This window comes from Colletotrichum destructivum, chromosome 8, assembly GCF_034447905.1.
Source record: "Colletotrichum destructivum chromosome 8, complete sequence".
In the NCBI taxonomy this organism is placed as follows: domain Eukaryota; kingdom Fungi; phylum Ascomycota; class Sordariomycetes; order Glomerellales; family Glomerellaceae; genus Colletotrichum; species Colletotrichum destructivum.
The window spans coordinates 91,692-113,562 of NC_085903.1; the positions used below are offsets into that span (position 1 = coordinate 91,692).

At 52.2% G+C, this 21,871-nt stretch overlaps 8 protein-coding genes across 8 annotated transcripts; 4 read left to right on the plus strand and 4 right to left on the minus strand.

Annotated features, from left to right (window-relative positions):
• Nucleotides 1-89: 89 nt before the first annotated feature.
• On the minus strand, nucleotides 90-1,599 carry CDEST_11871 (uncharacterized protein; the record flags this gene model as incomplete). The annotated part of the gene is made up of 3 exons (XM_062928027.1): nucleotides 90-597; nucleotides 667-1,120; nucleotides 1,389-1,599. The coding sequence occupies 3 exons, from the start codon at nucleotides 1,597-1,599 to the stop codon at nucleotides 90-92; spliced, it is 1,173 nt and encodes a 390-aa protein (XP_062784078.1).
• Nucleotides 1,600-4,521: 2,922 nt separating this feature from the next.
• On the minus strand, nucleotides 4,522-6,110 carry CDEST_11872 (Putative CENP-V/GFA domain, Mss4-like superfamily protein). Its single transcript, XM_062928028.1, has one exon. The coding sequence runs from the start codon at nucleotides 5,209-5,211 to the stop codon at nucleotides 4,636-4,638; it is 576 nt and encodes a 191-aa protein (XP_062784079.1). The 5' UTR covers nucleotides 5,212-6,110; the 3' UTR covers nucleotides 4,522-4,635.
• Nucleotides 6,111-8,458: 2,348 nt separating this feature from the next.
• On the plus strand, nucleotides 8,459-9,931 carry CDEST_11873 (Putative flavin monooxygenase, FAD/NAD(P)-binding domain superfamily; the record flags this gene model as incomplete). Its single annotated transcript, XM_062928029.1, has 1 exon — nucleotides 8,459-9,931. The coding sequence occupies one exon, from the start codon at nucleotides 8,459-8,461 to the stop codon at nucleotides 9,929-9,931; it is 1,473 nt and encodes a 490-aa protein (XP_062784080.1).
• Nucleotides 9,932-11,416: 1,485 nt separating this feature from the next.
• CDEST_11874 (uncharacterized protein) lies at nucleotides 11,417-11,960 on the plus strand. Its single transcript, XM_062928030.1, has one exon. It carries the CDS (start codon nucleotides 11,563-11,565, stop codon nucleotides 11,953-11,955), a length of 393 nt encoding a protein of 130 aa, XP_062784081.1. The 5' UTR covers nucleotides 11,417-11,562; the 3' UTR covers nucleotides 11,956-11,960.
• Nucleotides 11,961-12,433: 473 nt separating this feature from the next.
• Nucleotides 12,434-13,294, minus strand: CDEST_11875 (Putative alpha/beta hydrolase-1; the record flags this gene model as incomplete). The annotated part of the gene is made up of 1 exon (XM_062928031.1): nucleotides 12,434-13,294. The coding sequence occupies one exon, from the start codon at nucleotides 13,292-13,294 to the stop codon at nucleotides 12,434-12,436; it is 861 nt and encodes a 286-aa protein (XP_062784082.1).
• An 848-nt stretch (nucleotides 13,295-14,142) lies between these two features.
• On the plus strand, nucleotides 14,143-15,147 carry CDEST_11876 (Putative alcohol dehydrogenase, zinc-type, GroES-like superfamily, NAD(P)-binding domain superfamily; the record flags this gene model as incomplete). Its single annotated transcript, XM_062928032.1, has 1 exon — nucleotides 14,143-15,147. The coding sequence occupies one exon, from the start codon at nucleotides 14,143-14,145 to the stop codon at nucleotides 15,145-15,147; it is 1,005 nt and encodes a 334-aa protein (XP_062784083.1).
• Nucleotides 15,148-16,108: 961 nt separating this feature from the next.
• Nucleotides 16,109-16,561, minus strand: CDEST_11877 (uncharacterized protein; the record flags this gene model as incomplete). Its single annotated transcript, XM_062928033.1, is given in 2 exon segments — nucleotides 16,109-16,495; nucleotides 16,508-16,561. The coding sequence occupies 2 exon segments, from the start codon at nucleotides 16,559-16,561 to the stop codon at nucleotides 16,109-16,111; spliced, it is 441 nt and encodes a 146-aa protein (XP_062784084.1).
• Nucleotides 16,562-19,297: 2,736 nt separating this feature from the next.
• Nucleotides 19,298-21,457, plus strand: CDEST_11878 (Putative O-methyltransferase domain, S-adenosyl-L-methionine-dependent methyltransferase superfamily). Its single transcript, XM_062928034.1, has 3 exons — nucleotides 19,298-20,021; nucleotides 20,118-20,693; nucleotides 20,817-21,457. Exons 1-3 carry the CDS (start codon nucleotides 19,722-19,724, stop codon nucleotides 21,351-21,353), a joined length of 1,413 nt encoding a protein of 470 aa, XP_062784085.1. The 5' UTR covers nucleotides 19,298-19,721; the 3' UTR covers nucleotides 21,354-21,457.
• Nucleotides 21,458-21,871: the final 414 nt, after the last annotated feature.

Genomic DNA, 21,871 nt, shown 5'->3' on the forward strand with positions numbered 1-21,871 from the left:
ATCTCATTATAGCTCCAACATGGAATTCCAACGCTGCTTTCCAAACTCCGTAGCTGCCCACTTTTGAGCTCTCGAACAGCAGAGCCCTTTCAGATCACCTGCCCTTTGGTCTGAGGCTTCTCTCCGGTCTTGAAATCGGTTGAGGATCGAGCATCGTCCCCAACGCTGGTATTCGACTCGTAGGTCAAGTTGACGTTGGTTGTACGAATGATACCGTTGTACGTCATGATCTCCTCCTCCGACCCGGATGGGGAACTGCTACGGATCTCGGTGTGATGCTGCGACCGGGTCATCCGCATGTCCTTGAGCGTGATGTTGTCGGCCTCGCGGAGCGTCGTGCGAGGCCGAGAAGAGTTGCCATAGTACTTGAGTTCGCTGCTGCCTGTCTTTCCGGAGCCGATGGCACCGAAAAGCTTCGGCCACCATTTACGAAACATCGGACGAAGGGCAGGGGCTGAGGAAGAGATGATGGCGAGGTTGACTTCGACGGTGTTATAGACGACACCGATGTCGTGGAAGGGGTCTTTGTTCGGGTCGGGAGGGACGTAGAAGAGTCTGTAGATGGCTACCAGGCGAATGATCGCGACAACGGTGACACTGAAGGCAGATAGGCATCATGTTAGTTTCAAGATCTCTGGCTGGGGTAACAAAAGGAATACGACTTACACTACGCCGACTAGGAAGACGCAAATGACGGCAATCTTTGCACCAACAGGCATCTTGAGACCCAGGAAGATCCAGAACGGGAGTAAAAGAACTAGAACATCCATCAGGACATTGAGGCAAGAGATTGAGACGTGGAAGGAGTTATCAACGCATCGTGCCGACGCCTTGACGACTGGGTCCCAGTTGGCCTCGATCGGCAAGCATTGGAGGAGGGCCACCAGGAAGATGGCAATAGCCATGGCGGCATTGACGGTGTTTAAACCGTGGATCGCCCACCGAACACCGGGCTTTTGCCCCCCGAGACGGAGGAGGAACACCAGGATCGATGCTCTGACGAAAGCCAACACGGGGTTGTAAAACATCTGGGCCATGAAGAACCACCACATTGCGGGGGCCGGGTCGAAAGTTTCAGGAACATCAACGGCTCGGTATCCGAAGTACATGAGTTTTAAGTCTGTGTTATACTCAGTATTGAAGCATTATTTCGAGGGCAGCAAAGGTTGTAGAGATAGAGAGAGGGGGGGGGGATATAGACAGAAGGGGAGATGATGGATGAGTATATTGACTCACATATGTAAAACGGCGGCGTCATCAACACTGCGCATAGCTATGCTTATATTAATACACCATAATCGTTTTGTCTAATACTGATGGGTAGGCATACTACTGCCATTCCACATAGCCAGTCATCTACGTAAATGGTTAACACTCCCTTTTCGTACCACGAACTTGGGCTCCCGGCCTCGTAAACAACATACCGAGACCCCATTGTCTAGTTGTCAGTCTGCTGTATGTCCGAGCCGCGAATGCTACTATAGAAAGCGCAGGAAAGAAGAATGTGATGAAGACGGCGGTCTGCTGGTGCGGCGGAGTCGGGATCGTCAGCACATCGGGGTGCTCGGGCCGTCGAGTTACGAGTGAAGCGAACTCCATACTGAGGGACGGGCCAGGAAACAAAGGTCCGCAAGCTTGCAAAAATGGCAGCAAATGTGATCGTCCCCCGGGTCGAAGCTTTGACGGGCTCCTCAGTTGATGGATCTCGATGTCCAGTCCCAAGGCTCTGGGTCGTCACAGGCAGGGCCAAGAATCAAAGAGTTCGCCAGAGCGGACCAGAAAGGAGAGAGCGGTCAGATAGAGGGTAGCAATAACGGACGGGAGGACCCTTTCTTTATGTAGATCACTGTGTTCTCACGAGAATGATCCATGATGTCGCCACGGGCGGCCCCTCCTCTCCAGGGTTGCAGCAACAGACTAGGCGATGTTGCTTGTCGAACGACGAAACTCAATATGATACACGGGAAAATAAGCTTGTCAGGCTTTGGAAGATACACACTCCAAGGTAAAGTTTTCTGCAGATAACCCTAGGTGGACGGAGTGCTCCTGATTCTTCGTATTCCCGAGGATGGCCTGGAAAAGAAGGAGGGGGACATCCTGTCTAGCTCCAGTTTCTTGCCGGGCACTACGGTCCTCCGTTGTTAACTTCGCATGTCATTGGTCTTGGAGATATCTCGCCACCATAGTCGGACGAACAAGAGGCGTTGAACTCAAGGTCTGCGGCGGAGATAACAGGAGCCAGGAGCATGGATGAAGGATAGTCTAACCTATGTAGACCCTTGCTCCGCCCGCAGTCCTCCGGGATTCGCAGAGACTCGCGGTATTTAAACTCCCGAGAGCTGAAGAATGCAGGAAACCATTACGGCCCCCACGCCAAGGATATTCTTGACTACCGTTGACGCCACTGCATGATCGGGAGAACCGGCTGCCAGCGTCTGACACAAATCGATGCTATCCCAAAAGACACAATACTGATTTCGCATTCTATGAATTATACACCTGTCCATCACTCGGGTCTCCAAGGTCCTAAGATGAGGATGCCACTGTTAGTATTCTCGAGATAACAATTTTGGCCAGTGGCCTCCGAATCTCGGCATCGATACCAGCACTAGGGACTTGTTTTCATGTTGAACGTCGCATTTTGCTCAGGGGTTCGCATACGTATTCCTTGTCTGCCAAGCACTTTATAACACCATGTCCAGCCAAGAAAATGGCGTGTCTCGGCACCATAACAACGGGACGGACTTGAGCCGAGGAAGTGAGTTGTTGTCAAAAGCGTCAAAAGTTCCTCACACCACTTCACAAACCGAACAACTGTTGCAGACAGTGTCTAAGACATAGCACTAACGGTATTTAAGGAGTTTCCGCTCTCGACGACTTCCAAAGCCGCTATCTCGAGTCCAAAGGGGATTCTCACAATATTGACTGCCCGTCCATTTTGAGTCCAACCCCAGACCCCGGACTCACCCATTGCCGCTTCCCACTCTGGAGCCTACGGCAGACGTGGCTGGACCGGTGCTAAAGTCTTCAACTGTAATAGTGAATATTGTCTTGTGTCGATCCCTACCGCGCACGGCATTTGTCCTTTCCAGCACCCCGGCAAATGGTTCGCAACCCTTGCAAGCGAGGGAGACTAGGTGACGAAGCCCCTCCCGAGACGGGGCCGTCGCGAACCCTGATTCATTTGTGCGCAATCCGTCGCAAATGAAGCTGGGCCTTCCTCCACGTCTTCCTTTCTTTTCCGCTCGGATATGACTTAACCTTTCTGGTAGTCAACTCCTGAGCCGCCTCGTGGCGACAACATGGGCGCTGCAACCGTTTCTTTGGCTGAGGTTTTTTATGGACCTCCGACGATCCGAAACCTGCGTTGCCAAGATGCAAATCATGGGTCACGAGGTAAAATAGGCCAATGGTTGCCCATTATCGCTTTCCAAGGGTTGATGTTAAGTTTTTTGGCGGTGGTTTTCAAACTCTGGAGTCGCTTGTCACCCTCAGCCTAGACTGACGCTTTTGAAGACGCAGCAGGAGTTGTTGTATTACAGAGGAACATCCGCGACAGACTCGAAGCATATGCTCGAGGCATATGTTCCTCTCCCATGTGTCTCTCAGCGGATAAGAGTAGACATTGTGGATAGATAAGCATTAGTCGTGGATCCCGATGTCTTGCGGTCGATTGCCCACTTCCCGCAGTCTGTGTCGAACGCAACTTATGTGGGTCGTACTGAGATCCGGAATCACCAAGCTCGTTAGCATTGTGCGCCTCTTTGACGACCTTTTTCTTTTCTTTTTTTGTAAAAGAAAAAGGAAAAAAAAGTAATGTTACAGCGAGGCACCCAGGGTTCCAATCATGAGCACTTCGAGACTCTCCAGTTTAGCCTGCTGTTTCGAAATCCCACTGACATGTACCTTTGTTCCTGGTTTTCCTTCGATGTAGGAAACTTTCTCATTCTGCCGCTCGATAAGTTGGGTTGACCTACAAAAGAACATCTAATCAGACCGACAACGCCATAGTAAAATGATCACCTGGTTGTGAAAGAGGCCAATATGATCTGTTATCAAGACTTACACAGATAGCGCTTTTGAGTATCATTCTACTGTCAACTTTAGTGTTCCGACCTAATCTAAATTTCAACGCAATACCACAAGATTATTAAACAAGTAGAGAAGAAATCGTCATTATTTTAAGCATAATCCGATCAATCTCAGACTAGATGGGTATTTGACTGGAATCTGAAGGCACAGAAAATTTCTCTTTTGTATTCGTCGTCGAAATCAACCCAAGTTTGGAGTATTCTCTCCAGCTTCAAAATCGTGTTCGAGGAGTTTCGACATTCCGGTGACTTGAGAGTGTAGTCATATTCTTGTCTCGCGTTCGTCAGAAAGAAAACGGCATGTGTGATTAATTCAGAATACAATCACCGAAAGCCTTGGTTCCTTCACTTCGGTGGCCTTGGCGAGTAAGATCATGAACCACAATGTCCGAACCACTTCGTCGTAGAGTACGAACAGGTAATGCGCGAACGAGGTTGAACATGGCTTTGTTTTACAGTTTGGTCGCTAAACTACTTTTTAATCTCTCAAGAGTTTCTCGGTAGCCTTAGAACTAGTTCCCTCCCACTGGTTCGTTACACCCCCCTACAACTTGGCTGGAAGTCGACCAGACTGTTGCGCCGTCCACGTAGCGATGAGATCCATCAACGGAGGCGACAAAGCGTCGTATGTCTCCAAGCCAAGGGACTTAAACTTGCTGCGAACTTCGTCGATGCCCTTGGGGTGGAATCCTTGCTCAATAATGGACGACACGAAAGCGGCGAACTGAGGCTCCTGCCACCCCTTCTGGTCCGACAGCTCGACATGGACAAAGTCCAAGCCCTTGAATGCGTGAGGCTTTTCGATACGGCCGAACAGGTGAACCCCGCACTCCCTGCAGGCGTTTCGGAGAATGACTGCCGAGTTGTCGATGATGTGGAGCTTGTCTCCGTTGGCCGTCACCTTGACCTGGTCTCTGGAGATAACGCCGACGACAGAGAAGAGGGCGCCGGAGGGCTTCCAGCATTTGGAGCATCCGCAGGCGTGGTTGTGGGCGACGTTGCCCCCGAGTGTGACCTCCACCGGCCTGCTCTTGCAGTGGCAGCGGAGCTTGCCCCCGGAGAAGTTGGGGTTCCCCTTGGTCAGGCCATTATCGATCAATGGATGAAGAGACGGCGCCATGGCGAGTGTATAGAGTAGGTACCGGGTTGAATAGGTGATCGGATTTTTGAGCTGATGAGCAACGGGTTGAGAACCTTGATGAGGGAGAAATGAACCTTGATGGTTTCGATAGGGACATATAAAGAGTGAGGAGTAAATGCTTTATGTCGGTGACTTGGACCGGGGCGCTCCCATCTACCGACACGCTGACCGGCGACTTGGCGGAACGGTTCCCGAGCCATCCCCGAACACGCCGGACCAGAGCCAACACTCCATGCTGATTCGACGGCTTCCCCGCATTGCCATGTCGAATCTCGCCAGGCAAACGTTGATCCGAGCACGCGACTGGGATAAACTTGCCCGTTCGGCTGAATCTTCACGACTCCTGCGTCTCTACGTTGCTATTACGAGGCCGCCCAGCCGTCGGGTCCGCACCCGATTTGGCCCCGATGGTGATGGTACCCCGCAAAGTTTCAGAGGGAAGTCAATTGCTTCGCCGCAGAACCAAGACGTATACCCCGCTCGCCAGATACGATTAAGACCGAACCCCGCGATCCGGAAGAGGCGGGTTGTTGTGTGAGGAAACGACCATGCGAGGACGATGTTGTCGGCGTTAAGACATACTGTAAGCCATCATTACCAGAAGCCCGAGAGGTCTTCGCGCTGGTTCTCATCTCGCCAAAGACGTGGCTTCGGAAAGATGCCCGAAAGCCTTGGTAGGAAAATAGGAAACCTGTGCAAAGCCTGAAGCAAATGAACACAAACAGAGCTTGGAGAGTTTCCAGCAGATTTAGGGCTAACGGGTTTTATTGTTTTTGGGGGATATCACGCTTTGAAGGGTTTAGAATCTTTAGGATTTGGTACTCGGCCAAGCTGTGACCTCCAAGGAAAACAAAAGACACCCATTTACGAAGCCCGATAACCGTGTACGTTCAATGACTTGTTTCTTTCTCATAATCGTTCAACTGTGATATAACGAGTCTTCATGGGCATAGGCATCTCAACAGCATTACCACGGCAAAGTTGGTGTGCCACGTTTTTGGAAGGAGCACCTGCTGATCTTGGGCATCTACAGTGCTTCCTTAGAGCTCGTTTAACACCAGATTACCTATCATTTAATGTTTATAGATGCATCAAACGAATCAGGATGGAATAGTGAACTATGTATCTATCTCACCTCGGTCAATCAAGCTTGGTGAAGTGTGTGGCGTAGATCGCGTGGTCTCGCGTTTCCCAGAAAGTAGTCCACCAGATCCTCTGCTCTACGAATTCTCTCTATCCACAATACGAGCTCTTTAGAAGATACTACTACTCATCTTGAAGTAATGCAGCCAACGCTGTGAAAGCCTTCATAGGATCCGACACATGAAGTAAGTCGATAGCCTGAGTAGAGGGACCGAGATGCGGATCAAGCCTCCTTCTCCGTGACATGGCATGGTGCTTTCTGCGAGCGAGGTTGGTAACACGGGAAATACCACCAAACCAGAGTGATTGCTTTTAGAGCGGCCGGCGTAGTGTAAATGCAACCACAGCTCGGCAGTGTTTTTTCGTCCATGGCAGCGCCCTCTGCCCGTGTTCTACGATAAGCAGAAAGTCTCAGTAATCTCCCAAAACTCGCCTTTCCAAGATATGAGGACTATTTAAATGTTGACCCGCGGATATCTGGTGTCGATTCTGTCGTTGTGTGCTTCGCATGATGTCCCAACTTGTGAAGCTAAACTTCTCCAGAGTCTCGCGCTCAGCGCCTAGAGCCGGACTCTACAGCACCGGATCCAGATCCATCATTCCAATCATTTCTCTTTTCAAACATGTGGCAGTCTCGTTGAGGCAATTAGAACTGTAGTCGCTTCCACTATCATCGTCTGAAGGATTGTATTCACTGCAGTCGTCCTTAGCTGACTCGATTACCTTGACCCGCGCAAATGGCCAATCCATGCCACATTTTCAGACCATTCTTAGTCACCCGGATCAATGAGAAGGTTCAGATGGCTTGAGCTTGGACATCGTTCTACTACCATCGGATGATGGTCTAGCTTTGAGAACGTAAAAGATGTTCTCATCGTCAAAAAGGGAGCCACGGAGGCGTTGAACTTGAAACCAAAGTACAGAGGCTTGACCAACAAGTACCAGAAGTACGGCTGTTAGCAACGGGGCGGCGAACTTACCAAGCCACATCTCCAGCAAGCGTTGTATGGGAATTCGGCTCGTGAGCTGACGGAAGACAGAGATTTGAAAGTGGTTGACGACTGAAAGTAGGATGTGCATTACCAAGTTCAAAGGGACACGCCGTATCTGTATTCTTGTTTTCTGAAAATGATATGACAGGATTCAAAGTTCAAGAACATTGCAAACAGGATACCTAAACTCACTCAACCGTCTTCTCATGTGTTCAATGCTAGAGATTGAATAGCAAATCGAACCTATGGACCCGCTGTTAAACAGCATTTCATCGCAATTTAAATTTGTAACATCTCAACAGAGGGTTGAGACTCTGTAGCTGTCGAGATTGCGACTCGGTGTAACCAGTTCATATGTAGCCTTAGTCTTTTTCTCACGCGACTCTCAATCTTCACATAGAATCTCTGACGTCCCCGCGACGATTTCGTGTGGGAGGGGTGATGCGAGTATCCATCCACCTTTCAATCATGCAAGGCTAACTCCATGGCAGTGGTGTTCAAAGGCACGTATTGCTTGAAACAACCAACTTGCGGGACGAATGCGAACCCAGTACTCCGTATGAACACGTCGCTGAGGCAGCTAGTGGCTATACACGGTGTTGGTTGTTGTTCAATGACGGTCCGGCCACAAGTACAGAGTACATGATCAGTAAACTAGGTCACAGGTAAAGCGTATGGGCCGGCAGAGGCGTAGATGCGCGGCCTCAGCGTCAGATTGAACCGAGGCATTGTTTAGACTGACAGTTGTCACTCGCATTCGCACAGCGAAGGGAGGGACGAAGCAGCCAAAGGAGAGGCTGTGTTGGCCGAGGAATCGACGCAACTTTTTAAGAAATGCGAACCCCTGCATGTTTGACGCAAGGGACTCGAGTCCTCAACCCAATTACAGAGGCATGCGGGTCGACAAGGGCACGTCCCTAGAAACAAGGACCCTCGGCAAAAAAAAAAAAAAGAAAAAAAAAAAAAAAGAGACAGAATAAGCAAAGATGTCTGCTCGTGATCATCATGACATAAGATGCAGGCTGTCCCCGCAATCTGTTCACCGCCAAAAGTCGCCAACTTCACAGCTTACACGGTATCATCATACAACAATGGCAGAAGAGCTCGATATTCTCATCCTCGGTGCGGGCATCTCGGGCGTCAACGCCGCCTACCGCGTGCGCAACGAGCTGCCGGGATGCACCTTTGCGGTGCTGGAGGCGCGTGACATCGTCGGTGGGACATGGTCGTACTGGAAGTATCCCGGGTTCCGCTCCGACTCGAACATGACCAACTTTGGCTTCGCGTGGCACCCGTGGCCCCACGACAAGAAGATCATCGAGGGCGCGCCCATCGCCGCCTACATCGAAGACGCCGTCAAGACGCATCACATCGACGACCACGTCCGGCTGCGACACAAGGTCCTGTCGTCGAACTGGGACAGCGACGAAGCACGATGGACCCTTGACTGCGCCACGCCTCGGGGGAACAAGCAGTTCAAGGCCAAGTACCTCTTTGTGTGCTCAGGCTACTACTCGTACGACAAGGCGTTGGACACACAGATTCCTGGCATCGAGAACTTTGAGGGCAAAACGATTCACCCTCAGTGGTGGCCCGAAGACCTCGACTACGCCGGAAAGCGTGTCGTCATCATCGGCTCGGGCGCCACCACCATGACGCTGTTCCCCAACATCGCCAAGACCGCCAGCTTCACCACGATCCTCCAGCGTAGCCCGTCCTACGTGTTCGCTCTAGCTGCAGAGTCGTCAGTGGACAAGGCAGCCAAGAAGATCCTCCCGTTGTTCTTGGCCAACTGGTTCATCCTGCTGAAGGATCTCGCCCTGGAGACCGTCTTCATCCAGATTGTTCTCAACTTCCCCGCCTTGGCCAAGAAGTTCTTCAGGGCCGACGCCCAGCGTCAACTCCCCAAGGACTACCCTGTCGACATTCACTTCAACCCCAAGTACAACCCCTTTGAGCAGCGTCTCAACATGTGCCCGGACGGCGACGTCTTCAAGACTCTCCATCAGCCAAACACGGAAATCGTCACGGACCACATCGAGACCGTCACCAAAGACGGCATCCTCACGAAGTCCGGGCGTCACCTCCCGGCCGACATCATAATCACCGCGACGGGTCTGCACGTGCAACTCTTCGGTGGCGCCGACGTGACCGTTGACGGTGTCCCGGTCAAGGTTGGCGACAAGTACAGTTGGCGCGGGTGCATGCTTGACGGCGTGCCCAATGCGGCGGCCATCATCGGCTACGTCACCCAGACCTGGACCCCCGGCGCCGACACGGTGACGCGGCTCTTCATCCGTGTCATCAAGGAGATGAGGAAGACGGGTGCCGTATCTGCCACGCCCGTCTTGTCGGAGGAGGAAAAGAAGAGCTCGCCGAGGTTACCGTGCGTCGACGCCACGTCCAACTACTTCAAGCGGGCGCATGGCCGGATGCCGGTAGTGACTAACCAGGGGCCATGGTACGGGAGGAAGAATCTCATCGTGGACAAGCTGGCACTTTGGTTCGGAAGCGTGAGAGTGGACATGGACTACCGCATGGCAACCAAGTCAAAGGAGGTTTGATCATCATCATGGGGAGAGTGTTTCGTATAATGAAGCGACGTGATGATGAATGCCCAAAATTAACATTGAGAAAAGGTCGTCGTCATGAAGTTGGAAAAGTGAATCACAAACAGCCTTGGCAGAATGAACTCAAAGCTGTTTACATCCTCACCAATTTTCCCCGATTGGCTCTCTGCTCACATTGATGAATCCACCAGAACCCGAACTCAGCGATCCGTAGGAATGCCCGGGTGAGACGCAAACAAGGAAGGTCACATGCTTCAAGCTTTCTCTCGGCCTGAATCTTGCCACTGCAGGGCCGACGACTGTTGCGTCGAGTCTGCGATGAAGTGGCCTCCAAGACATGTGACTCCAGGGAATGCCTTTGAGCCTCGTCGGCAGGCAGGGACCAGTGAAGCAACCTTGCGGCGCATCTCGCGGCGAAGATTTCCGTCGTGGGCGCATACAGTTGGCCGAAGTGAGCAGCGCCTACGTAAGTGCAGAGGGATGGTCCTTTCGGCGTCTGCATGATATCCGCCAAAGTATAAAGAAACGATGACTTTGCAGCCGCAGGTATCGGTTGGAAAGTGTAAAACAGGATACACACGTACGCATACGCAAAACAAATCCAGAACAGGTATCGCGGTAAAAAGCCGCCGGCATTTATAAGTAGTCGTATTATGACGCAGCGGAAAGTTTCCTCGTTTCTCCCCGTTGGCGATCGACGTGATCGCTGCATGATCGATCAGTCGTTTTGCCCTCGGTCGATGTGACCCGGCATTGCCCTATGCCAGTCTTCCAAATCCAATCACTTAGAAATATAATGAATAAAGACTCTGTTCCAATACTGCAGTTTGCCGAGATGCACCGTTACCGACGCTCGTAACGGGGACAAGTGAGCATCAGCCTCAAGGCGAATCCTATTGAATCGTGTGAGAATGTATCCCGACCACCCTCTTTGCCGTCCGAGCCCTGCTGTACAGTATGACATGAACGACATGAGGCTCTGAGTACTTACGCGCGGCACCTCTCAGACTCCCGACAAGTATCGCCTCACCCGATCTTCCCTCCTCCAATCCAATTCATCTCTCCCATTGGGAGGGGAGGGGGAACCCCATTCAGAGCGTCGTCATGTCCGCCTTGAACGCTGTTTGCCTCGGAACTCACCTACTACTAAGCCTTTGCCCCTGTCACATTCGATCGCCCGCCCGCCCATGGCGAGTATTAAATTCAACTCGCCTGATATTTGAAACGCACCTCCGTTGTTCTCTCCGAGAAACATCCTGGGCTCAACAAGTTTTCGTCCAGAGTCGTTCTCCAAGGCGAGACGAAAGGCTAGTTTCGAGTCAGGAATAGAGCCTGTGGTATCTAGAGATGTTGGCGAACCGAATCTTGATGAGGGAAGACGAGGATGGGTACGATTGTCTGCCTCTTCCGGCAGCGGGAATTGAAATACCCACGCCTGTCCCTTCTCAGCTTTCTCTTTTTTTGTGACGAACTTATTCTCTACCGTGCTAAAACCCCTCTCCTCTGCCTATACTCAAACATCTCATCAACTTTCTTTCTCGAGCTGTGCTCGTTTGCATATCAACACTTCAAAAGACTCATAATCAATTACAGCACCCCAAGTTACTTCATTCACCACCGCCATCATGCGTTTCGCCGTCGCGCTCACCACCCTGGTCGCCGTCGCCATGGCCGTGCCACTCGAAAACGTCAATGTTACGGGGCTCGCAGACGAGGAAGTTACCAAGAGGAACGTCAATGTTACGGGGCTCGCAGACGAGGAAGTTACCAAGAGGAACGTCAATGTTACGGGGCTCTCAGACGAGGAAGTCACCAAGAGGGACGTCAACACTGCTGAGTTCGCAGAGGACGAGGAAGAGGAGATCACCAAGAGGGACGTCAATGCTGCCGAGTTTGCAGAGGAGGAGGAGGAGGAAGTCACCAAGAGGGACGTCAATGCTGCCGAGTTTGCAGAGGAGGAGGAGGAGGAAGTCACCAAGAGGGACGTCAATGCCGCAGAGGAGGAGGAGGAGGAGTAAATCTTCAAAATAGAGACTCCTGAGCTTAACAATGATGAGGAGGAAGATGAGAGATCTCCAAGAGGGACGATGACTCTACTACTCCTGAGCTCACGGAGGATAAAGAGGAGGAAGTCTTTTAAATCTTTCTTCAATATTCTCAACAGTATGTCTTAGGCAGCTTGAGAGAACAGCCAAGTTTTGGCATTTAGTACATTGTCGGGTTGAGTGTTGTCAGTGACAACACAGTCAAAATTAAAATTATGAAACTATTACTCATGAAGAACTCACGACGAGATGGCTTTCTGAGGACAAGATTCTTGGCGTTGGTTGCTTCGGAAGTGGCATAAACGTACGGGAGTCCACATCGCATGAAAAGACGGCAATGGAGCAAAGTTTGCGTGACAGACCCTCCTCATTAACCCCGACGGAAAGTGGTCATTACGGGTTTAAAGTATTTAAGAACAGAATTCGATAACCCCTGAGAGTAATTCAGGGACTACCTAGTGCCGCTAAGGAACAGCTCGAGGTGCTTGGCATACAGTTCCGGAACTTGGAACAGATGTCCATGGCCGGCGTCTGGGTAGATGATAAGCTGAGCATCGCGCAGGTTTTGCTGTAGAGTGAAGCTGTTGGAGGTGGGCGACATGATGTCCGTGTGACCGTTCGTAACTAAAGTCGGAGCCTTGATATCCTTCAGCCGCTCAAAGTTGTTCGTGTCGACGGTGAACGAGAAGATGGCGTTCAGCTGAGCCTGTGCCCCCGTGCCCACCAGATACCCCTTGCGCTCCTCGCCTTCAACCTTGCGCTCGTGGATGCGTTTCCACCAGGCGTCTCCCAGCGCCAGGCTCGATTCCGACGGGTAGAAGAAGAGGTGGAACATTTCCTCCCTTGTGGGCGGCTCGTCGTTGATTGCGCCGGCGCTTTCCAGCACCTCTCGCGGTGGCAGAACCACGCCTTCTCCGACGCCCGGTTGGGTGCCAGCGAGGACCAACTTGTTGACGAGTTGAGGATAGTCCCATGCCAGTGTCTGGGCCACGCCGCCTCCCATCGAGAACCCGATCACGTCCGCCTTGCTGACGCCGAGGGCCGAGAGCAGCTTGGCGGCAATCGAGGCCATGGTATCGGTTGACGGGGGCACGGTACCCTCGCTGTGGCCAATGCCAAAGCTGTCGTAGACGATCACTTCTCTGTTCCGTGCGATCGAGTTCATGAAGAGCGGGTCGATCGTGTCCATAGAGCCGCGAAGGTGGTTGATGTAGAGCAGCGGGAATGTGCCTTTCGTCCCGAGGCGCCGATAGGCAACGCGGTTGCCATCGATGGCGACGTATTGGGTCTTGACTGTCTGATAGGTTGCCATTATAACGGTTGTAGGTAGAAAAAGTCTTGAGATATTGTGATCGAAGTTTGTGGATTGGATTCTGAAGCTGATGAAAATAATCTGTTCCGTCTTCCACAAGATGGTCCAAAAGTTTTTATAAGTTGAATCACTTCGGTCAAGAAGCTTTCCTATTCCTCCGTCTATAATTTGATATATCATCCTCCCCGACGCTTTGTTTTCTCGTCTCTTGTCACTGTGGCGGTTTGGTGACTGGCAATGTGCATGAGAAGATGATACTTGAGCTCGGGTCACGGAGACTCGGTCTCTTGACTATGCCGTGAAGAACTTCAGAAATGATTACTCAAAAGCACGGTCGGTGATCTGCACCCGTCTCCAAAACCTTATGGTGACATCAGTTGTGGCGGATAGAAAGACCGTGGGGTAATCAGTAATCACACCAGGTGCAGGACGTCGAAGGCAGCCTCGGATGTAGACAGCATCAACTGGGCTTACCAGCTCCAGAGCGTTGCAGCGGGGACGGGACTAGCAAAGTCACCGAATGTTCTATGGGTACTAAACAACACGTTCGTTTCATCCCGCGAGAGTACTGCCGAGGTTGATTCAGCCCTTCCGGATAGCTAATCAACAAGGTGACCGCAAAGAGCTCGCTGATATAAATATACAGATCGCTGTCTCGATTGTATTATCAAGCACAAAAATAACTCTAATACTTGATCTCAACAACCATTATATCACCTCTCAGGCGTGTCCAAGCATATCAAGACACCCTGATACACCATTCCACTCCTCACGAGTCAAAACCACTTACTTTCTTAGACATTATTGCCCTGAACATTCTTGAAACAAACAACATCATGTCACAAAGAATGAAAGCCTATCAATTCTCAAGCCCGGCCAAGGGCCTCGAACACCGAGAGCTTCCCGTGCCGGTTCCCGGGGAGAGTCAACTCCTCGTTCAAATCAAGGCAGCCGGACTCTGCCACACTGATTGCAACATCATATCCGGCCTGGACAACACCTTTTTCTGGAACCGACCGATGACTCTTGGCCATGAGATCGCCGGCGTGGTCGTTGAGTGCGGCCCCGGCGTGTCCAAGTTCGCCATCGGGGATTGCGTTGTGGCAGTGATCACGACCAAGCACCCAGCGGAGATCGGAGACGTTGTCCAAAGCCCCGGCATCGGGCGTGACGGCGGCTTCGCCGAGTTTGTGTTACTCAATGAATGGAAGACATTGCCCATGCCCGACGGAATCACGTTTGCGCAGGCGGCGGTCGCCACCGACGCCGTCGCAACGGCGTACCACGCTGTCGTTACCGAAGGCCAGATATCAAAATCGTCGAAGGTCGCAATCATCGGTCTGGGCGGCTTGGGTCTCTCGGCCGTCCAGATCGCGTCCCACCTCGGCGCTAAGGTGTACGGGGTCGATCTACACCGCCGCAAATTCCCCGTAGCGCTGAAGTCCGGCGCCCACTGCTGCGGCAGGACGATGGACGACTTCCCGGGAGTCAAGTTTGACGTGGTGTTCGATTTTGCCGGTGTAGGCACGACGACTGCCGCAGCTGCCAAGGCTGTCAAAGCCGGCGGAAAGGTTGTCTTGGTTGGGCTGTCCAAGAAGGAGGCCGCTCTGGACACACACTCCTTCGTTGCCCTCGGCGTGCGACTCGTAGGCTGTGTCGGGTCTTCCACCGAGGAGGTCAAAGAAGCCATGCAACTGGTCGCTGATGGAATCATAAAACCTGACATCGAAGAAATCTCGTTTAGCAACCTACCAAACGAACTGAAACGTCTTGAGAGGGGCGAATCTATTGGACGGTTGTATACTGATCCGTCCAAGAGTGGAATTAAGCTCGAAGGTCTAGTGGCAATTTGAGACGTTGTACTCTGGAGATTACTTGGACAATATTAGTCAATTCATTGCATAGGTACTCATTCGTGTATTTCAGCCTATTGGTGTTTCACTACACTTCTACAGTCACAACAGCGGTGGCTCTCTGGAAGAAAGATCAACTATTCCTTTATGGAACAGATCGAGTTCCTCGTGAGAAATAATTCTTCCGTCACCCCATGGTTTGTGTCTCCGTAACAAGACATGATACTCCCGTTGGGAACACGAAGAGGTAGAGCGAAGGTGGAAGCCAGGGGAACATGAGCTTCCTATCTATCCTACTTAAAAGGAGTCATCATTGAGTGCATGACACATTGATTTGGGGGCAAGGGGCGGAGCTGATCTAGATTCGACAGGTAGACAGACTGGAGGCCATGGATGTGTGGCACTACATCACTGGGGCGGGCTACATGCGACGGGTTGTAATAATATTGAAACACGATTGGTAGCTAACCCGCGTCATTTTTAAAAATGGTGTGGAGAAAACCAGCCAAGTCTAGTGGCCTTTATTTTCAATATGATCGAGAAAATTATTATTCTCTTCTGTAAGTATAACTCTAGGTCAAAGAAGGAATGACATGAGGAATGCGTCCACCAACGGCCAAAGGAATAGACTTTGCTTATTTGTGGTTGCTGTAGCCCTCGCGTTTCCGTACCTACAGATATACAGTCGCCTGATCTGGTTGCCCTAAACCATGAGTACAATTTCCAACTACTCAGAAGGCAGTGTGCGCTGAGCTACCCGATCTCTTCATTTTTCGGACTCGGTCATTCTAAAAGAAAGACGCAACAAATTGTAGTTATGCCTAACCCAAAACCAGAGACAGAAACCAAGCGAAATACCGGAACAGAATGTCCACCGATCGAAACATAGTAATCATGATCTTGCAACCGGTGCCCCCATGTATGCTTCATGTACCCAGAATGATCCCAGAATTTTGATTGATTACCAAGTGATCTTGGTCGGAACACCGATGCTCGAGTTCTTGTTCGCCGCGTCAAGTCTGACACCCTTCCACCCGTAAGCGCCATACACCAACGCGCCTTGGGGTACGGACGGCCGTGGGAACTTGAGCTTCTTGGCGCTGCACCAACCATCGTTGCCCTTGGTCTTCTCGAAGGCATCGTCTCTTCCCTCTCTCTCGGCCGAGCTCATCTTGTTCCACATGTTTTCAAATTCCTTCTTGGGATCCTTGGCGAACTTGGCCGCTGTGGCCCCGATGTCGGCCAGCTCTTTGTCGATGAAGTAGGCGTAGAGCGAACGCAAAGATGCCTTACCCTGGCTGTTGTTGGGCTCGTTCTTGCGGAATACCCATTCGCACTGCTTGTCGAACTAGTGGCAGACCAGGTCGAACTGGATCAAAAAGAGCTTAAGAAAGACTACATGGGCGTCAATCATCGAGCAGTGCTCACGCTAGCTGCTCCTAATGATGGTGCAATGCATGCACTACTAGTGATCGTCTCTACTCAGCTTGTTCTATTATGAACTCCATCGACTACTGGTTCTATGCGTATCATCTTGATTTTCCCCATCGTCTTCCTTTCAGCCAGCGGTGCACTATGAGCATTTGTCCGGAAAGCTCTCTCAATCTCCCAACCAGTCTGTTTCCGCGCCAAACGGTAAGACAGTTGAAGTCTGCTAATGCTTGTGAGGGCCTTGGTGGATCAATGAGGATCAAGGACGTTCAGATCGTTGGACCACGTGGTAAGGGCGAACCCTTCTGATTCCCTGAACAATCATCATAGGGGCACGTGGGAATCTCCTAACATCAGTGCCCAAGTTACAGACGTGGGGTCACATGTGGGATCTCGGGGAGTTAGGAAGCTTTAAGGTACAGAGTTTTCATCATGGCCTGTCCTCCCGCTATTCCAATCGGATCTTGAGGCGTTTATTTGATGGAGTCCATGGATTTTGATGGTGGTTTTGCAGGGGGGGTCTTGCAGTCCTGTCTTTCGGTCTGTGCAGGATGGTTTTCTGATTCAAGACTCGAGGCTCATCTACATCGTGTCTCTCGAGAATCCTCAGCACCATCCATCAAGTAAAGGCTTTGGGACGACAAAGCACACCCAAGATGCTAGTGTCATCGACGGACCCGCCAGTAGTCTAGTCGATGTCGGGTGAAGCCTGACCCTAGGTAGAGACACCGCTACTAGCCCGGAAATATCTTCCTTAGGAAAATTCGCCGGGGCTAACCCTGCACCCATCCATTCAGATCAGCACCCAACTTGGTAGACAGTTCAAGTCACACTACTAACCTATTAAGATTGTGGACACCAGACGTTACCGGCAGTGGCGCCGAGTTTGGCCGGAGAACCAGCCAGATCGAGGGCTTTATCATTAAGAAGTCCAATTGTCGCTTAGATACACAAAGACTTATCCTGCCATCCAGTAGGTCTATACCTCATTTAAATTTTAAAAAAGAACCAGCTTCATTACATCACTTACAGTCTTCTTTTCTCTCCTACTTGTGCTGCTAGGCCAAAGCCCTGTTTCGATTATCAAGTCAGTTCCGCCAACCGCTGTCTACAGCTGAGTCTCTTTGAGCCATAGATACCAAAGAACAGGATTTTCTCATCAAGTCTAGGGTCATGCAACTATGGGGAGGTCATGTTATTCATTCAACACTTGACCAAAACACAACTAGTAACCCAGTGGGACCATGTGGTACTGGAACTCCATGTACGGATACCTCAACATCGTGATAGGGTAGATAGCTTAACCCCGGAACGCGTCCGTAACCGAGCCAATGTCCTTTGACGGTAGAAGAGCGAGCCCGCTTTGATCGGGCGAGTCACGGCGTTTCGGGAGCCATTTGGTTCCACTAAGAGAGGGTCGCACATGATGAGACTGAGAGTGGATTAGTACTGGATGTTTTCGGTATGCTAGTCGCAGGAGAGCAGGAGGACGTTGAGAAAAACTGGCTTGTAGCTCCATTCAAAGGGTTGCAAGGCAGGCGGTCGGGAATGTAGTGTTGACAAACTTGCCGAGCATCCCTGCTTTGGGGGTATTGGAGGAAGGGGAAGCCCGCACCTCCAGCCCTGGTGTGGTGGGCTATCAACAAGCATGGTGCGGCATCCGACACGAATATGCTCCTCCTCAACTCGACCACTCCAAGGGAGAGAAGCCAAGCTGGCCCCGGAGTCGGGACGTTGGCCGACGGGTGCAACATCGTTTGAAGAACAGTCGCGGAATCCGAACTGGAACTGGGCGCTCGGAAACTGGAAAGCTCCGTGCAGCCTCCAACAACGGAAACTCTGGCAGGGATTATACTTCTATAGTTTGGCCAAGATCCCCTAAGTAGATTGATTACTTTACACCACCAAGTAACACTTCACATGACTCTGTCCACCAAGACCATTTCTGCCACAACCACTGCCTGGAGGCGCAGCATCGATTGGACACTCTCTCCCACATCCCGACGAACTTTTCCAGGAGCAATGAGTCAGTCCGACAATTAAGTCTAAAATGAAGGCTGTGTCCGCTGACCACTTTAACCAGCTAGTCGGGGCCCGAGGAGCTCCGGAGACAGGCCCAGTGCAAAGCCAGGGCCTGGGGCCGGGAACTACCGAACATTGGGGTGACCTCATTATAACAAGGGACATCATCGCACATAATACAATGGGCGAGCTGCACTCTTATTGGTCTACATAAACCTTGCAGAAAATACCTCAAGCCGAGCCTATCGCAAGCTATCGAACAGCGGCAAAGGTATGCGTAGCTACAACGCCGAGACGGGTCGGTTCAGAGACTCACACTCATTTCTCATCTCCCCTCCCCTGACCCATCGGATATACCCATACCAGACAGCGGCGTCGTGCAGGTTTGGCCTCTACAACGCATGGAGCATAAAAAAGAGGGTACTTGTGAGGGGCAAGCAATGGAGCATGCCGACGGGATAGCCTGCCGAAACGAACGTCTCGTGATACTAGGCTGGTTTCGCAAAGCTCACAACCATAAAGGTTATTCCCACCATGGCAGACCTTGAATGCTCAATATTCTTAATGATTCTCAGGACAATACATCAAACGATAACTGCTGACCAAGTTCTGTCTCGGGAAACGGTGACTTCGTCGATGGGTAAGCCCATTAGTTGGGGCTCATAAAGGCCAAGCGTAAAGCTCACAACTCCTGAGTCCCGACGGCACTCGCACTTCCTCTCCTGAATCCACGACCCTAGCGGCTTGGCGAGGAGGGGTAACCCTTCGCACGACAGCGCGGAGATGGATAAGATAATCTTATCTGATCTGCGGTGTGCGTTGCATTCTCCATCACGCAACCCCGCCATCACGAGTCTTTCGGCCGTGGTGTTACAGCATCTGCTCGGTTTAATTACCTAAAGCTGCGAGACAGGTCAAGGCGACAAGGTGAGTTAGCCGCCGGGCGGGACTGGGGATGTAGCAAACAGTCTTTCTAGGCAGGAGGATGAAGAGAGAAGCACGTGTCCCCGGCCGACTCCGGCGATGAAGGCTGGTGACAGCGAGGAAATAAAGGGACCAGTCACCCCCGAGAGCCCCTCGCGGTAGATGAGGTTCCTTCTCACACACTCTTCCATTCGGAAATGTCTGCTTCTGCTTTCGTAGATACCCCTTTCAGTTCCTATTTGTCTTCCAAAATGGCTGCGCCTCAGCCCACCATCAACGACCTCGCGGCCAAGATCAGCGAGCTCTCGGCCGAGTTCACCCGCTTCCTGGGCGAGAACAAGATCCCCCAGCCCACGTTTGCCGCCGACAGTGTGACGAGCTACGACGGCCTCACGTCGGAAGCTTTCCTCCTGCGTCAGAAGCTGCTGGACGCGGCGACGGATCTCTCGTATCTGGTCTCGGGGCCGAGCGAGAGTATCTTCAACTACACCCACAACGTAAGGATTTTTTTCCTTGCCCCCGCTGTTCCTCTGCCGTGTTGCTATGGATTGTCAGTTCAACTGCTGGTGACAAATGTTCTAACGTTTACGCAGTGCATGCCCGATGCCACGGCGCTCAACATCCTCAACCACTTTGACTTCTGGTCCGTCGTGCCCCTCGAAGGCTCGGCCTCGTACGCCGACATCGCGAAGCACACCGACCTGCCTGAAGAGGTGGTGCACCGCGTCCTTGAGCACGCCTACACACTGCGCATCTTCGAGGAGACGGACCCCACCAAGCCCCTGACGACGCGTGTGCGGCACACGGCGCGGTCGGCGGCGCTCGCCAAGAACGGTGGCCTCCGGGCGCTGGTCGCGGCGCTCATGAACGACGCGGGCCCGCCGATGACGGTGCTGCACGCGGCGCTCGAGAAGTTCCAGCGCGGGCGGACGGAGCTGAGGGAGGACATGAGCGAGACGGCGTTCGCGCTGTACCACTCGGGCGCGCTCTGCGGCGGGTACAGCAACTCGTGGGAGCTGCTCGAGAACGACGGCGAGGGCGAGAACAAGGGCTGGCGCCAGAGGAACTTTGTGCAGTTCATGAACTACATCAAAGAGATCTTCCGGCTCGAGGGCCTCGTGAACACCGCCTACGACTGGAAGGCCGCCGGTGACCTCAGCGTCGTTGACGTGAGTTTTCTCTTTTTTCCTCATTATTCTTTTTTTGGGGGTTTCACCCGAAAATGTCCCACCCAACTTTGGTGGTAGAAGCAAGCAAAGCGCAAGCAAAGAGACTAACTCGGGTATCTTCAGCTCGGCGGATCCGGGGGCCACGACAGCTTCGTGCTGGCCAAGAACTTCCCCAACCTCAAGATCACGGTGCAGGACCTGCCCAACTGCCAGTCCTCCTTCGACAAGAACATCCCCGAGGAGCTCAAGGGCCGCGTCGCCTTCCAGGCGCACAGCTTCTTCGAGCCGCAGCCTCTGCAGGCGGACCTGTACATGATCAAGCTGATCCTCCACGACTGGCCCGACGCGGAGTCGGTCAAGATCCTCCAGGGCTTGAGGCCGGCCCTGCGGCCGGGCGCCAAGGTGCTCTTCATCGACTACGTGGGGAAGCAAGGCGACGTCGAGGAGAACGCGGCGGCGGCGGCGGCGCTGCCCAAGTCGATCCAGCAGATGGGCACCTCGACGGACCTGCGGATGATGGCCCTGTTCAGCGCCAAGGAGCGGCCCGTCGACGCGTGGAGGCAGCTGTTCAAGAAGGCGGACGAGAGGTACGAGCTGAAGCGCGTCGAGGCGAACCCGCTGTCGTTCTTTGTCATTATCGAGGCCGTATGGCGCGGTTGAGGTGGTTCGTTTGTTTACGACGGGTATTATGATATCGGACTTAGGAACGTAGATGAATGAATGAAGATTTCAGTGCTATCTCAACACCCGGCCGTGACTGAGCCGTGGTATCTGACATTAACACCTTGAGAGTCTATGGGTCAACTCGGAATACCCTTCGGCTTGGACGGACCCGTCATCCTGCATGTCCCACAACGCCAAGCTACCAACACAAAAGTTCCCCTGCATCTCCACCCTCGCGCATCACAATACCCTTCAGAGCCCACTTCGTTGTACACACAGAGGTTCAAGTATCTTCTTTTCGGCAGCTGAGTCATCAAATAACATGGTCTGGTGGTGTAGTTGGTTATCACGTCAGTCTAACAGCTCGAGAGTCTCACCACTCCCGTCTGCCACACTGAAGGTCTCCGGTTCAAGTCCGGGCTAGATCATCCGTATGGGCGATTGGTTTAGTGGTATAATGACCGCTTAGCATGCGGTAGGTCCAGGGTTCGATTCCCTGATCGTCCATCTTTTTG